The sequence below is a fragment of the Podarcis erhardii genome, assembly GCF_964252035.2.
Source record: "Podarcis erhardii genome assembly, chromosome: 14".
NCBI lineage: Eukaryota > Metazoa > Chordata > Lepidosauria > Squamata > Lacertidae > Podarcis > Podarcis erhardii.
Genome location: NC_138503.1, coordinates 48,735,362 through 48,748,462, shown reverse-complemented (window position 1 = coordinate 48,748,462; position 13,101 = coordinate 48,735,362). Strand labels below are relative to the sequence as shown.

At 46.0% G+C, this 13,101-nt stretch overlaps 1 protein-coding gene across 1 annotated transcript in view; it reads right to left on the bottom strand.

The window, feature by feature from the left end:
- The window catches only part of SREBF1 (sterol regulatory element binding transcription factor 1), a gene marked incomplete at its 3' end in the record, with an annotated part of 42,247 nt that extends 35,783 nt beyond the window's left edge, over window positions 1-6,464 (bottom strand). The window contains exon 1 of the mRNA XM_081840697.1: window positions 6,168-6,464. Coding sequence (XP_081696823.1) covers window positions 6,168-6,273 — 106 coding nt within the window. The 5' untranslated portion in view covers window positions 6,274-6,464. The remainder of the gene's footprint in view (window positions 1-6,167) is intronic.
- Window positions 6,465-13,101: the final 6,637 nt, after the last annotated feature.

The following is a 13,101-nucleotide window of genomic DNA, read 5'->3' as shown; positions in this document are numbered from 1 at the left end:
TCCTCCAAGCAGCTTGAGGTGGTATGAATGCCTCTCCTCCCCTTTAATCTTCAAATCAACCCTGCGAGGTCGGTCCAACCAAGCCACAAATTCATGGCTGAATTTGAACCTGGGTCTCCCTGGTCCTAGCCTGACACTCTAACTATATAACCATTATCAACCCCTGTACAGTGGTACCTCGGGTCAAGAACTGAATTCGTTCTGGAGGTCTGTTCTTAACCTGAAGCACCACTTTAGCTAATGGGGCCTCCCGCTGCTGCCGCGCCACGGGAACCCGATTTCTGTTCTTATCCTGAAGCAAAGTTCTTAACCTGAAGCACTATTTCTGGGTTAGCGGAGTCTGTAACCTGAAGCATATGTAACCTGAAGTGTATGTAACCAGAGGTACCACTGTACCTGCTACCATTTCCCAAATCAGGGAAAGGCAGGGGACCTTTGGCCCTCCAGATGTTGTTGGACTACAACTCCCATCATCCCTGGCCATGTCGCCAGGGGTGATGGGAGTTGTAGTCCAACGTCCCATGGGTTCTCCACCCCTGCATTATAACCATGCTCTCATGTGGATGCAGATGCACAGACCCAAAGAGTTTCTCTGGTATCCTAACCTACTCAGTAACCATTTATTCAGGCAGCGAATGTTTATTTCCTTACTTGTGGCACTTGTATCCCACCTTTTCCTCCAAGGACCTCAAGGTGGCGTACAAAGTTCTCCCCCTCTCCATTCAGTCTCCACAACAACCCTGTTAGGTAGGCTAAGGCGAGAGGTCACTCAGGTGAGAACCTTCATCTCCCAAGTCCTAGCCTGACATTCTCTAACCAGAACACCACCTTGGCGGAACCCCTTTGAGTGCCTCAGTTTTAAAACAAGTGCGATCCGATCTACGGAGACAAGAGATATCCTATTCCAGCATTCTGACATTTTTAAAAGAAAGGGAACTACTGTAGTATAAGCCGTGTGGCATAAGGACTGAGCAAGGGTTTGAATCCAGATCTACCTAGTGCAAGTTGAATGCCAGTACAGCGCACTGATTTCCAAAATGAAATATATCTGCATTCGTCAGGAATTTACCTGTATGGCAAGTGCAAATTTTCTGTCGTGGAACCATCTCTTCTTTTGATTAACATGGGGGTGGGTAGATGTATTTCTGGTCGGAATTGTTTTATTTTCCTTGGAGTATTTTCTCTCGCTTTACTCTTTACTCTCACTTATTGTGCATTTTGTGTTTTTATTTTGTATTTTCATGCCCTGAGATCTTTGGATGAAGGGCAGTATAATAATAATAATAATAATAATAATAATAATAATAATAATAATAATGGCAGCAGCAGCATATGGGCAACAGTGAAGGACCACCAGGAATGCCTAAGGGCTGAGAGTGACCCTTAAGGCAGTGACCCTTTGCTGTATCAATAGCAGGGCCAGATTTAGGTTTGATGAGGCCCCAAGCTACTGAAGGTAATGGGGCCCTTTATATGTCCGGCTGTCCTTTGTCAACAACAAATTGTCACTGTTTTTGTGTGTTGAATATATGCTATATGGTAATTTATGGACCTAATAGATATCAAAAGTCATTTACACATGTTGCCCTGCAACCAGTCCATGCAGAATGTAGGCACCCTATATAAAGAAATGAGCAAACCAGTGATATTTTAGGGAGCAGGCTAGCAGGCGGGGCCCATGACTTACATCACAGGAGCCTACACAACACAAAACACAGTTGTTGTATGTAGGTTTTATTTGATTTGTTTTTTATCTTATATTTTGGAAATGTACATCCAGGTTTTTTTTCCTTTAAAAATTTTTTGGGGCCCCCAAGAGAATGGGGCCCTAAGCTATAGCTTGTTTAGCTTATACGTAAATCCGGCACTGATCAATAGGGGCACTATATTATTCTACCCTTGTTCTCACCTGGGAAGTTCTGGTAGCAGGATGACCACTAAAAGGTAAAGGTACCCCTGCCCGTATGGGCCAGTCTTGCCAGACTCTAGGGTTGTGCGCTCATCTCACTCTATAGGCCGGGAGCCAGCGCTGTCCGCAGACACTTCCGGGTCACGTGGCCAGCGTGACAAGCTGCATCTGGCGAGCCAGCGCAGCACACGGAACGCCGTTTACCTTCCCGCTGGTAAGCGGTCCCTATTTATCTACTTGCACCCGGGGGTGCTTTCGAACTGCTAGGTGGGCAGGCGCTGGGACCGAACGATGGGAGCGCACCCCGCTGTGGGGATTCGAACCACCGACCATGCGATCGGCAAGTCCTAGGCGCTGAGGTTTTACCCACAGCGCCACCTGCGTCCCTAGACATCTAGACATCGCTAAAAAAAAAAAAAAAAAAAGGCAAAAAGACAACAGAAAGTGGCATAAAATTTGCACATGGTAATTTATGAGCATAGATCGGAAGGATATCAAGTCCAACCCTCTGCAATGCAGGAATATACAGCTGCCCCATATGGGGATCAAACCTGCGACCTTGGTATAATCAACGCCATGCTCCAAGCAACTGAGCTATCCATTTAGATGTCCATTTGGAAATAGTTGCACCACACCAGAGAAGGAAGCCCAGCACCTGCTGAGTCTGCTATCCAGGCGCTTTCTGTGGGAGCAGTGGAATCCATTTATTTGATGCCATTCCTGTTCCTTTGCAAAATATTTGCACAAGCTGCCCAGAGTTTCTGGGACAGGCCAGTCTCAGAGCACTACAACTCCCATGGTCCTCAGCCACGCTGGCAGAGGCTGATAGGAGTTCAACAACAGCTGGGGGGGGCACATCATCTGCGTCCACCCCCCATGCATGGGAACAGCTGGCCTGTCATACCTTCCCATAGGACAGTGTTTCCCAAACTTGGGTCTGCAGCTGTTTTCGCACTACAACTCCCATCATTCCTGGCTAGCAAGACTAGTGGTCAGAGATGATGGAAACTGCAGTCAGAAAACAGCTGGGGACCCAAGTTTGGGAAATACTGGACTACAACTTCCATCATCCATCACCGCTGGTCCTTTGAGGTAGGGATGATGGGAGTTATAGTCCAAAAGTGGCTGGAGGACCCAAGTTGGAGAAAGACTATCATGGGACCTGTGGTGGTGTGGCCTGTGGATCGGGTGGGCTGGGAGGCTCCCAACAGCCAGTTAGAGGCCTGAGGGGCCCCATTTGGCCCCTGGACCTGAGATTCCACATCCCTGTTACATAGGCACATCTTTTCATGCATTAGAACAGGGGTCAGCAACCTTTTTCAGCCATGGGCCAGTCCACCGTTCTTCAGACCATGTGGTGGGCCGGACTATATCTTTTTTTTGGGGGGGGGAATAAACGAATTCCTGTGCCCCACAAATAACCCAGAGATGCATTTAAATAAAAGCACACATTCTACTTGTGTAAAAACACCAGGCAGGCCCCACAAATGACCCAGAGATGCACTTTAAATAAAACAACATATTCTACTCATGTGAAAACACGCTGGTTCCCGGACCGTCCACGGGCTGGATTGAGAAGGAGATTGGGCCGCACCCGGCCCCTGGGCCTTAGGTTGCCTACCCCTGCATTAGAAAATGGTAAGCATGTCTTTTTCCAAGGCAGTAATATCAGAGCTGGCCCACCCATGAGGCAGGTTGAAGCACTGGCCTCAGGCGGCAGATGTGCAAGACTGCTTCTGGCACTGCCACCCAAATTGTGGAACACCCTGGCTCTTGCCGAGTTCTGCAAGAGGGGAGGGGGCGTTCTGGCAGCCCCAGAAGTGGTGGTGGGGCAGCAGTAGGGGGGCAACGGGGGGCACTTCCATGTTTCGCCTCAGGTGGCGAAATGGGATGGGCCCTTTCCCTGACTGCAACTATATCCTAACTCCAAAGCAAGAAATAATGCGCCCCATAAGCTCTCAGAGCATTGGAGCAGTTTTGCCTCTTATGCAATGAGTTGCAGCCTTGGATATTGTTCCCTGATCCTTAGGAACTATTACAACAACCATGCACAGTGTTGCTACTTTCACAGTATATTTTGTTTTATGCATTTAGGTGATTTTTTTTAAACCGCCCTTTGCACAAGTTACAAGGCGGATTGCAACCGAGTCCAATAAGATAAAAAACCCGGATCCGTAAGATTACGCAGCCCTTAAGACACAGGAATTCGTTAGCAATCATTTATCTCATCAGGTCTCTCCTCCTCCAAACCCCTGACCCAAAATGTGCATCTTAACCAGGTACCTAAAAGCACAAAGAGATGGTGCTAGGTACACCTCAGGAGGGAGGGAGTTCCACATGTGAGGAGCCACCACTGAAAAGGCCCCACCATGTACTTCATTCTCAATTGGTTCAACAGTCAATCCCTCTTCACAGGGAACTCTGGGAATTGTAGTTCTGCGAGAGGGAAATGGGCCTCCTAACAGCCTGCAGCACCCTTCAATAAGCTACAGCTCCCAGAATTATTTGGGAAGCCATGACTGTTTAAAGTGGTGTCATAGTGCTTTAAATGTACCCCATGTTAATGGTGTGAAGTTAATGCACTTAATTAGAGAAAAATCATTATTGACATTTATTAAGGATTAGAAACTTCTTATGGACTTTTCTGCTTGAAAGAGAAAATATACTTGTAATATCTGGATCTGAAGATTGAAAAAATATTGGCTTATAGAAAATATAATAGTTGGAGGTCAATGAGTGAATACTACCATATCTTTAGCTGACCGACAGAGAATCTGAAGCCTTTTTATCTTTTCCCATTGCCTTTTCTTACTCTTTTTCTCTCTTTGCTTCTGTTCTTTTTTAGATTAGCTTTCTAAAGTATTCCTTTCCCTCAGGTGTATTATGAAAAGATGCTTTGTATTGGGTAGGAACTTTTGTGTCTCTTTTGGTAAGTTATCAATAAAACTGGACCTAAAACAAAAAACCAAAAAACTGTATATGCCTCCTGGTCGGGACCTGTCCTCTTTGCACTTTGTAACGCGACATTAAAAGCACCCTAGCATTACTAAGAGATGCTTATACAGCTGCACACACAAGAGGCGCGCTTTGCACTAAAACCCAGCAACGCTGGCACGGGACGGTTTTGCAAAGGCGCAGTCGAGGCAGAGAAGGGGTGGGCGGGCAAGACGGTGGAGTGCAAAATATTTGAGGGGACCGGGGCACCCCCCCCAAGTTGATGTGCGTTGCCATTGTGCGCACCGCGTCTTGTGATCCATTATGGGGGCGAGGCATACCTGGGCCTCCCCAATATTTTATTCAAGTTGGCACCCTTGGGTGCAAGCCAAGCCTAGTTGCACAACCCAAAGCTTGCACATCAAGGCGCTGCGAGAGCGCAGGAGCCGCGGAGCGTCGCCCTAGCGCGCAAACCTCGGCGCGCTGAACTTTCTTCGGAAAAAGGGAATGACCGACAGTAACCCGAGGCGTGACGTCAGCCTCCCCCTCCCCTCTCTCTCTCTCACACACAGAGACGGGGGGGGGAGTGGGCGGGGCGTTTAGCCTTAGCAGCTGGCTACCCGCCAGGGACACGGGGAGGCGGTGGATTTCTGGATATTATATTTGCAGTCTCACAGGCTCCTTGTGATTCCCTTCTGCAAAGGCAGCGATCCTCCGTCCTCCCACAAATACACCCGGCGTGATGTTGCCATGCTCAAAGGGTGGCGTTTTGTTTTGTTGCCAGATGCTGGTGGTAAGCGGGGTACAAAAGCACATGGCTCGCCAAGGCAAGAGTGGGGGGGGGGGGTTCCGTTCAAGGGATCCCGTCACCCAAGGAGAAACAGATCCCTCGGTGGGAGGCTCGTGCCTACACACACGCTCCCCAAAACTCTCACTTCTCAGGCGCGCGCGCTTCATCCAAACTGGTTAGGAAAAAAGGATTTGAGAAATATTGCGCACGTTTCTCCAATTCAGGCTCTAATTTGGAAGTTCATTCTTGCTGAAATCACAGGCTGGCTGGATATTTGTATATCTTGGCAAAAGGGCACTTTTGGAAATAATTATAATTAAAAACAAAACAAAAAACAATTGCACTCCCTTTGCACAGAAATTAGGACCCTCGTCCCAAACCCCAGATCCCGACTTTAACTCAAGCAAGAAAGGGCTTCCACCATAATGCAAGACCCCATTTTTTTGCAGGTACCAACTGGGTAAAAGCTGCTTTCCTTCTCCCCGGTTGGCACCGTGAGAAACAGCCCCCCCGCCCCCTCTACCCTGTACCCACCGTCAATGTCGCTCAGCAGAGCCGTGTCAATCTCGCTGGATTCATGGAGAGTCAGCGAAGGGTCCAAGCCGTCCAAAGACGCCTCTTCGAAGGCGAGGTTGTTCATCTCGGCCACGGCGCGCACAAACCCCTCCTTGGAGAACCCCCCTCCACGCACGCACCCCTAATCTAAGCCCCAAATAAGTTGATTTTTAAAAAAATAAAAATATGTGGAATTGCATAATCTAGAGGAGCCTGGATGACAGGCTGGGAGGAGGAAGCGCCTTCCTGAGGCTGCCGGGGACTCCGCGCATCGGGAAGCCAAGCGGCCCGGCCTTTATGGGCTGGTGGCTCCTAGCTGCCCGCTGCTGCTGGCTGCCACCCTCCCGTCCATGGCAGGCTCTGGAAGGTGGAGGGAGAGCAAGTTGCGAAGTGGAGCTCAAACCTGCTCCTGGGAGGGAGAGCAGGGGGAGGAGCCTCCGCTTTGGGGAACGCCCCCTGGCTCTCTTGATTGGCAGCCCCCTGCAGTTCCCGGGAAGTGAACGGGCTGGCCGGCCCGCCTCCCCCGCATGGACGGGAGGGGTGTGCGGGACACAACAACCCCGGCGGCAAGAGTCCCAGGCTCCGCTTACTTAGCAGGAAATCTGCCCCGCTTGGATTGGGGATCACTTCCGAGCAAAGGTTGACACGGTTGCAGGCTCAGTGTTGGAGGAGGAGGAGGCAGGCTTTGGAGCAGCTGAAAAGGGAAATTCGTTTTTTTAAATAGAATATTTCTTAAAGTTTTCAAAAATAATACAGTATAAAAAGAAAAGAAAAATAACAAAAATACAAAAGTTAAAACATTTAAAAACAAATACAATTTCCATTACTTTTTTTTTTAACTTATTTTCCAGACCTCCTCTTACCTCCCTTTCTTGTATTCCAATTCAAATTGTTAATTCAGCAAATCCTCACCATTACTTTTTGCTTATTTCTAAACCTTTTTTTTTCATGTCTCTTAAGCATTACAGCTGGAAACCACTTAATTTCTGTCCAACATCATTCTAACATTCATTAATTTTACAATATTTCTGCAAGTAGTCTTTAAATTTCTTCCAGTCTTCTTCCGCCGACTCTTTTCCCTGGTCTTGAAAAGGGAAATTCAACATGCCCCCACCCCCACCATGCATGCCCAGAAAGTTGCACCTGTTGAATTTCTGCCTGTTGCGCACAGAGAATGAAAGGGGGTTAGCGGAGGGACATGAGGATGGCCTGATCAAGGGGACCCCAGAAGGCTCAGGAACCTGAGCATGTGCAATTTGGAAGGGGGGGGGGTATTTGACACCACCTTGCATCATTTTGCAAGAATTATTATTCTAATTATTATTAGAATAATAAGAATAATAAGAATTATTATTCCTGTAATAATTACATTTATATCCCAGTTTTTCCTCCTAAGGGTTCAAGGTGGCGCACATGGTTCTCTGCTTTATACACTTCATCATTGCAACAACCCTGTAGTGTAGGTTAGGCTAAGAGGCAGTGACTGGCCCAGTGTCATACCCAGTGGGCTTCATGGCTGAGTGGGGAGCTGAATTCTACTCTCCTGGTCTGACACTCAACTGCTCAACCACACTGTTGGTAAAAGTAGATTAACTTCAGCATAATTGGTTTTTATATAAAGGAAACAATGCATGAGGTTATTTAATTTTAAGGATTTGTTTACGCACCCTTAAAAATATTACACCCGTGCAATTTTTAAAACATACTAATAACGAGCTGAGTTTCTCGCATTGCAGGGGTTCCTTCGAACCACAATTCTGTGATTCTATGAACTAAAGAAAAACAATGAAACTGGAAATCGTCTAACCAACCACTGCTTAAAGTAAAAAGAGTTGGATCCAGACTTTAGTCATTATTGGGGTAGACCCATTGGGTAATTTACCCAACTAAGTCATATTCACAATGGGTCTTCTCTATGATTAACCCTAGATATTCACCACTGAAATTAAGGGGGCTTGATAAAAATTAACCATCCCATTTATTGCCAAGGGTCTGCACTAAGAATGGCAAACACCCTGTCCACTGAGAAGTCCCACTGAAATCAAGTGAGGCTTCCATGCAAGAGAGGCTAGGATTCCAGCCTATATCTGGGTCCCAGCAGAAATCTCTACATGTGCAGGGCAATGCAAGCTTTATTTCCTGTAAGAATTCTACATATTCTTAGAAGAGTCTTGCAAGAGCCCTGTTTGATTGCAAAATAAAATGGGGGCGGGACAAAACTTGTAGGGGGTGCCCCCTTTTTCACCTTCTCCACCTCTGTATCCCATCATGCAAGGACACACACAACCTAGAACCACAGGTAACTTTGTGTGTGAATAAAGCACTGCCCCTTTCCGCAATCCAAAATAGGTGTTCAGAATAATAAATCTGGGGCCTCCCCTCTATTTTTAGGTGTGACTCTTCCCTTCCCCCTTGATCCAATAGGTCAGAGGCATCCCTCAGCTTACCTAGGTTGCCAGATGTTTAGCCAATGTCAAATCTGCTAAAGGTGGCTGTTTTACTACAATTAAGGTTTTTCCTTTATCTTCTTTGCAGTGTAGATGGCAAAATTAGTCAGGGCTCCTGCACCGTTGATAATTGTACAGAAGAGGGAATTTCAGCACAGGATACACCTGCAGAAACCATCTCTTCTACACATCTGTTTAAAGGTACAATAGCACAGAAGAGGTGGAATATAAATTTTATACACACACACACACACACACACACACACACAGAGGATAGATGAAAGAAAGACATTCTATCAATCAATCAATCAATCAATCAATCAATTAGGGGTTGGACTAGATCATCCTCAGGGTCTATTCCATCTCTACAATTATATTCTATAAAAATAAAGAGTTAAACTGCACCCAAAGCTTTTTGTAAAAAGAAAACAAGCAAGCAAATAAAGCAGAAATTACTGTAACTTCTGGAACTCACTGCTGGAGGATGTGGCTATAGCCACTACCTTAGATGACTTTATAGGGGGACAAAGGGAAATCAGCAATAAAACGTTGCAATGATCAGATCAAAATGAGCAGATAACAGCAAAGGTTGCTAGGTTCATAGCAGGGGCAGTCAGAATAAGGGCCACTAACTGACGGCTGATTCAGGACTTTAAATTGTGCTCTTATATCAAATTTCCTTTTCTGCGTATATTGTAATGTTTTACTGTTGCTGTGGCCATTGGCTAATGCGAATAAAGTTTTATCTATCTAAAAAACAAAACAAAAAACGTTGCAATGTCCCTCCTCAAGGAGTCAAATAAGCATGCCTGCTTCCAGCATATTCCATTTCACTGCTTTATGGTCCCAGCACCTGCTATTCCAAGGTAGACTACCTCTGAACATGATGCTCTGCTACAAAGGTGGGGGAAACTCATCTCAGTGGCCACATTCTCTTCTGGGCAACATTGGCTTGTGGGGGTCGGTTACCTGCCAATGGTGGGCAGGGCCAGAGGCAACAGATGGGTTTTGCTCTGATAGCGTCAGCTAGTTTTACACTCCACTGACACGCCCTTCTTCACAGAGAAAGAGGAGTTGCCAGTCCCTGGGCATCATTTATTATATTTAGGATAGCATCTTATTCAGAGGCCGTCTACCTGAAGAGTAGCTGTTGAGGACAAAGAGAGGAGAAAGTCATTTGCCTTTATGGCCTCAATTTGGCTTAGATGGGATTTTCAACTTGTGTGCAGATAGCGTCTCACTTGAGTGAATGCTCCTTTATTTATTTATTTTTTAAAAAATGATATTTTATTAAATTTCCATAATAAAAAGATTATAAAACAATAAATGGGAAAAACACAAGAAAAATACAAAACCATAAAAATACAAAGATACAAAAATACAAACACTTAACATAGAGGGGAAAAAAGAAAAAAGAGAACACACTTTTCAAATTCATATCCTTCATAACCTTATTTTCTTGACTTCCACCCGCCCTCCTTTCTTGTATTCCTCTTCAAACTTAATTTAGCAAATTCATTTATATTAGTTTTATCCTTTAAAAGTTCCTTCAAATATTATATTATTCAAATTTTCACCCAATATCTATCCCTTCTTTCATATTCTTATTTATCTTATGAATGCTCCTTTAAATCAACAACAACAACAATCTGTGCTCATAGAAGATTAGCTGCTCAAGGAGAAGATCATCGTCCTGTCGCACTACTTTTCTACATGCAGGGATATCTTTTAAGGTGGAAGCCTGCAGTCATTCAAACCCCAGCCTGCGGTCTTAAGTGGTAAGACCCAGACAGAGTCTCCTCAGTGAGAAGTTGGCCACAAACTTAAATAGAATTACTTGCGAGTACCAAATCGGCCTAGGATTTAAATATGTGATGTTGTAGAATACTATGGATAAAAGTTAAAATGAAAAGAAAGAAAGATGTTATTTGGACTAAGTAAATTTTATGTAAAATTAGTTTTCGAAAACTGCTACAATGATTTATATAGAAATTCAGCCAGGGGGAGTCGAGGATGTCATCTAACAATGTTAACTAAAGTGGAATTTCTATAGTTAGGATATATGTCTGTCTGTCTGTCTGTCTGTCTGTTTGATTGTTTGTTCTTTGATGTTTTCTTTTTATGTTTGATGATATGTTTGTTTTAAAATTTGGAAAATTTAATTTAAATAAATTTGGGCGGGGGGGGGGGAGAGAAGTTGGCCACATTCTGAACATGTGAGTAGTGAAGGACCTTCCCCTACTTTCTGCCCAGAATGCCTGAAATTCAGAGGTAGACTGCATTAGGTCATGCAGGTTCCATTTAGCTCTCATAAACAACAGGCCTCATCTTTCTCTCCTAATTAATTTCTCCATTTTTTTAAGCCACCCAGACTAATCTTTACTTCCTTGCAGGGCTGTTTGTCGTTGCACGCACAAACGGTCCTTCTGCGACCAGAATCTCCCAGAGAGAAAACAAGCAAACCGGCAGCGAAAGAGTTAAAACTTGTTTCGCTTCTGTGGGCGGGGCCGTGCTACGACCTCAGCCAATCGTCTGCGGCCAAGGCAGGAATGCCCCCGCGGGAAAGCTTCGTTGAGCAAGCGGGGAAACACCTCCAGTAGTGCCAGTCGGCTCAGCCAATGGCAGCGCGGCTCCGCAGTGGAGTGATTTCGCGTCACAGCCCAGGCTCTAGGATTACATCATGGGGGCGGGGATTCCCCTCCTCCACGTGGAGAGGAAGGCGAGGAGCTGCCAAAGTCAGAGTCGACGTGAGGGGCGGGGTTAAGGATTTAAAGGAGCCGCTCAGGTTCGGTTCCCCGTTGTTTGTGGACGGAAACGGGAGCTTTGTGTTAAATATGCTGCAGCGCAGGGACTTAATCAGGACTTAACCAGGTGGCCAGATGTAAAAAGGGGGGAAACAACAGGGCTCTTGCACAACCATGTAAGCCGTACCTGCTGAAATTTCTTCTATTAAGGAAAGAAAATTACTAATAAAATATTATTTTATGAAATAGTATTAAAGCGTACATCAACACTCCCCGTTTCATAGCTGCCTGCCGCCGCGAAGCATAAATCTCCGGGCCTTTAATTTTTTTTTTTACTTTAAGGGGTCTTGCCGGGCACGCAAGAATTCCTCTGCACATGAGCAGAAAGCTTTTCCTTCTCGTATGCACACTGGGCGGGAGTGGGGTGGCAACTTCAGCACTCTCTCCCCAGCTGCATGGAACAGAGTAAGTCTGTAGGTGAAGGTTTCCCTCACTGCTGCAGCTGCGTGCTAGGAAAAGCAGCACCTGTTGGATTACTGCCTTGCAGAGGGGTGAAGTCAAACTGCTGCATTGGCAGCATCAAAGTAACCTCTGCAGGGCGCAAGCCTGGGCAGGGAGTACGGAGGGCATGGGGCACCCAGACGACAAGACCCTCAACCTCGCTGGTGTGGTCCAAAGGAACGCGGAGCAAGACATTTGGTACCAGCTGGGCTTCCGGAGTTGGCGGGAGGAGGAGTGCACGGCGCCATTCAACTGCCTTAGGGACTCCACTCCGGATCTGTTTATTTTACTAATTTTCTTATCCTGAAGATATCCCGCAAGGAAGCGGGAAGGTTTAGGTCTAGGATCATAGAATCATAGAGTTGGGAGAGACCACAAGGGCCATCGAGTCCAACCCCCTGCCAAGCAGGAAACACCATCAGAGTACTCCTGACATATGGTTGTCAAGCCTCTGCTTAAAGACCTCCAAAGAAGGAGACTCCACCACACTCCTTGGCAGCAAATTCCACTGTCAAACAGCTCTTACTGTCAGGAAGTTCTGTTCTTTCTTGTAGTTTGGATCCATTGCTCCGTGTCTGCTTCTCTGGAGCAGCAGAAAACAACCTTTCTCCCTCCTCTATGTGACATCCTTTTATATATTTGAACATGGCTATCATATCACCCCTTAACCTCCTCTTCTCCAGGCTAAACATGCCCAGCTCCCTTAGCCGTTCCTCATAAGGCATCGTTTCCAGGCCTTTGACCATTTTGGTTGCCCTCCTCTGGACACATTCCAGTTTGTCAGTGTCCTTCTTGAACTGTGGTGCCCAGAACTGGACACAGTACTCCAGGTGAGGTCTGACCAGAGCAGAATACAGTGGCACTATTACTTCCCTTGATCTAGATGCTATACTCCTATTGATGCAGCCCAGAATTGCATCGGCTTTTTTAGCTGCCGCGTCACACTATTGGCTCATGTCAAGTTTGTGGTCAACCAAGACTCCTAGATCCTTTTCACATGTACTACTCTCATGCCAGGTGTCACCCATCTTGTATTTGTGCCTCTCATTTTTTTTTTTTTTTTTTTTGCCCAAGTGCAATACTTTACATTTCTCCCTGTTAAAATTCATCTTGTTTGTTTTGGCCCAGTTCTCTAATCTGTCAAGGTCGTTTTGAAGTGTGATCCTGTCCTCTGGGGTGTTAGCCACCCCTCCCAGTTTGGTGTCATCTGCAAATTTGATC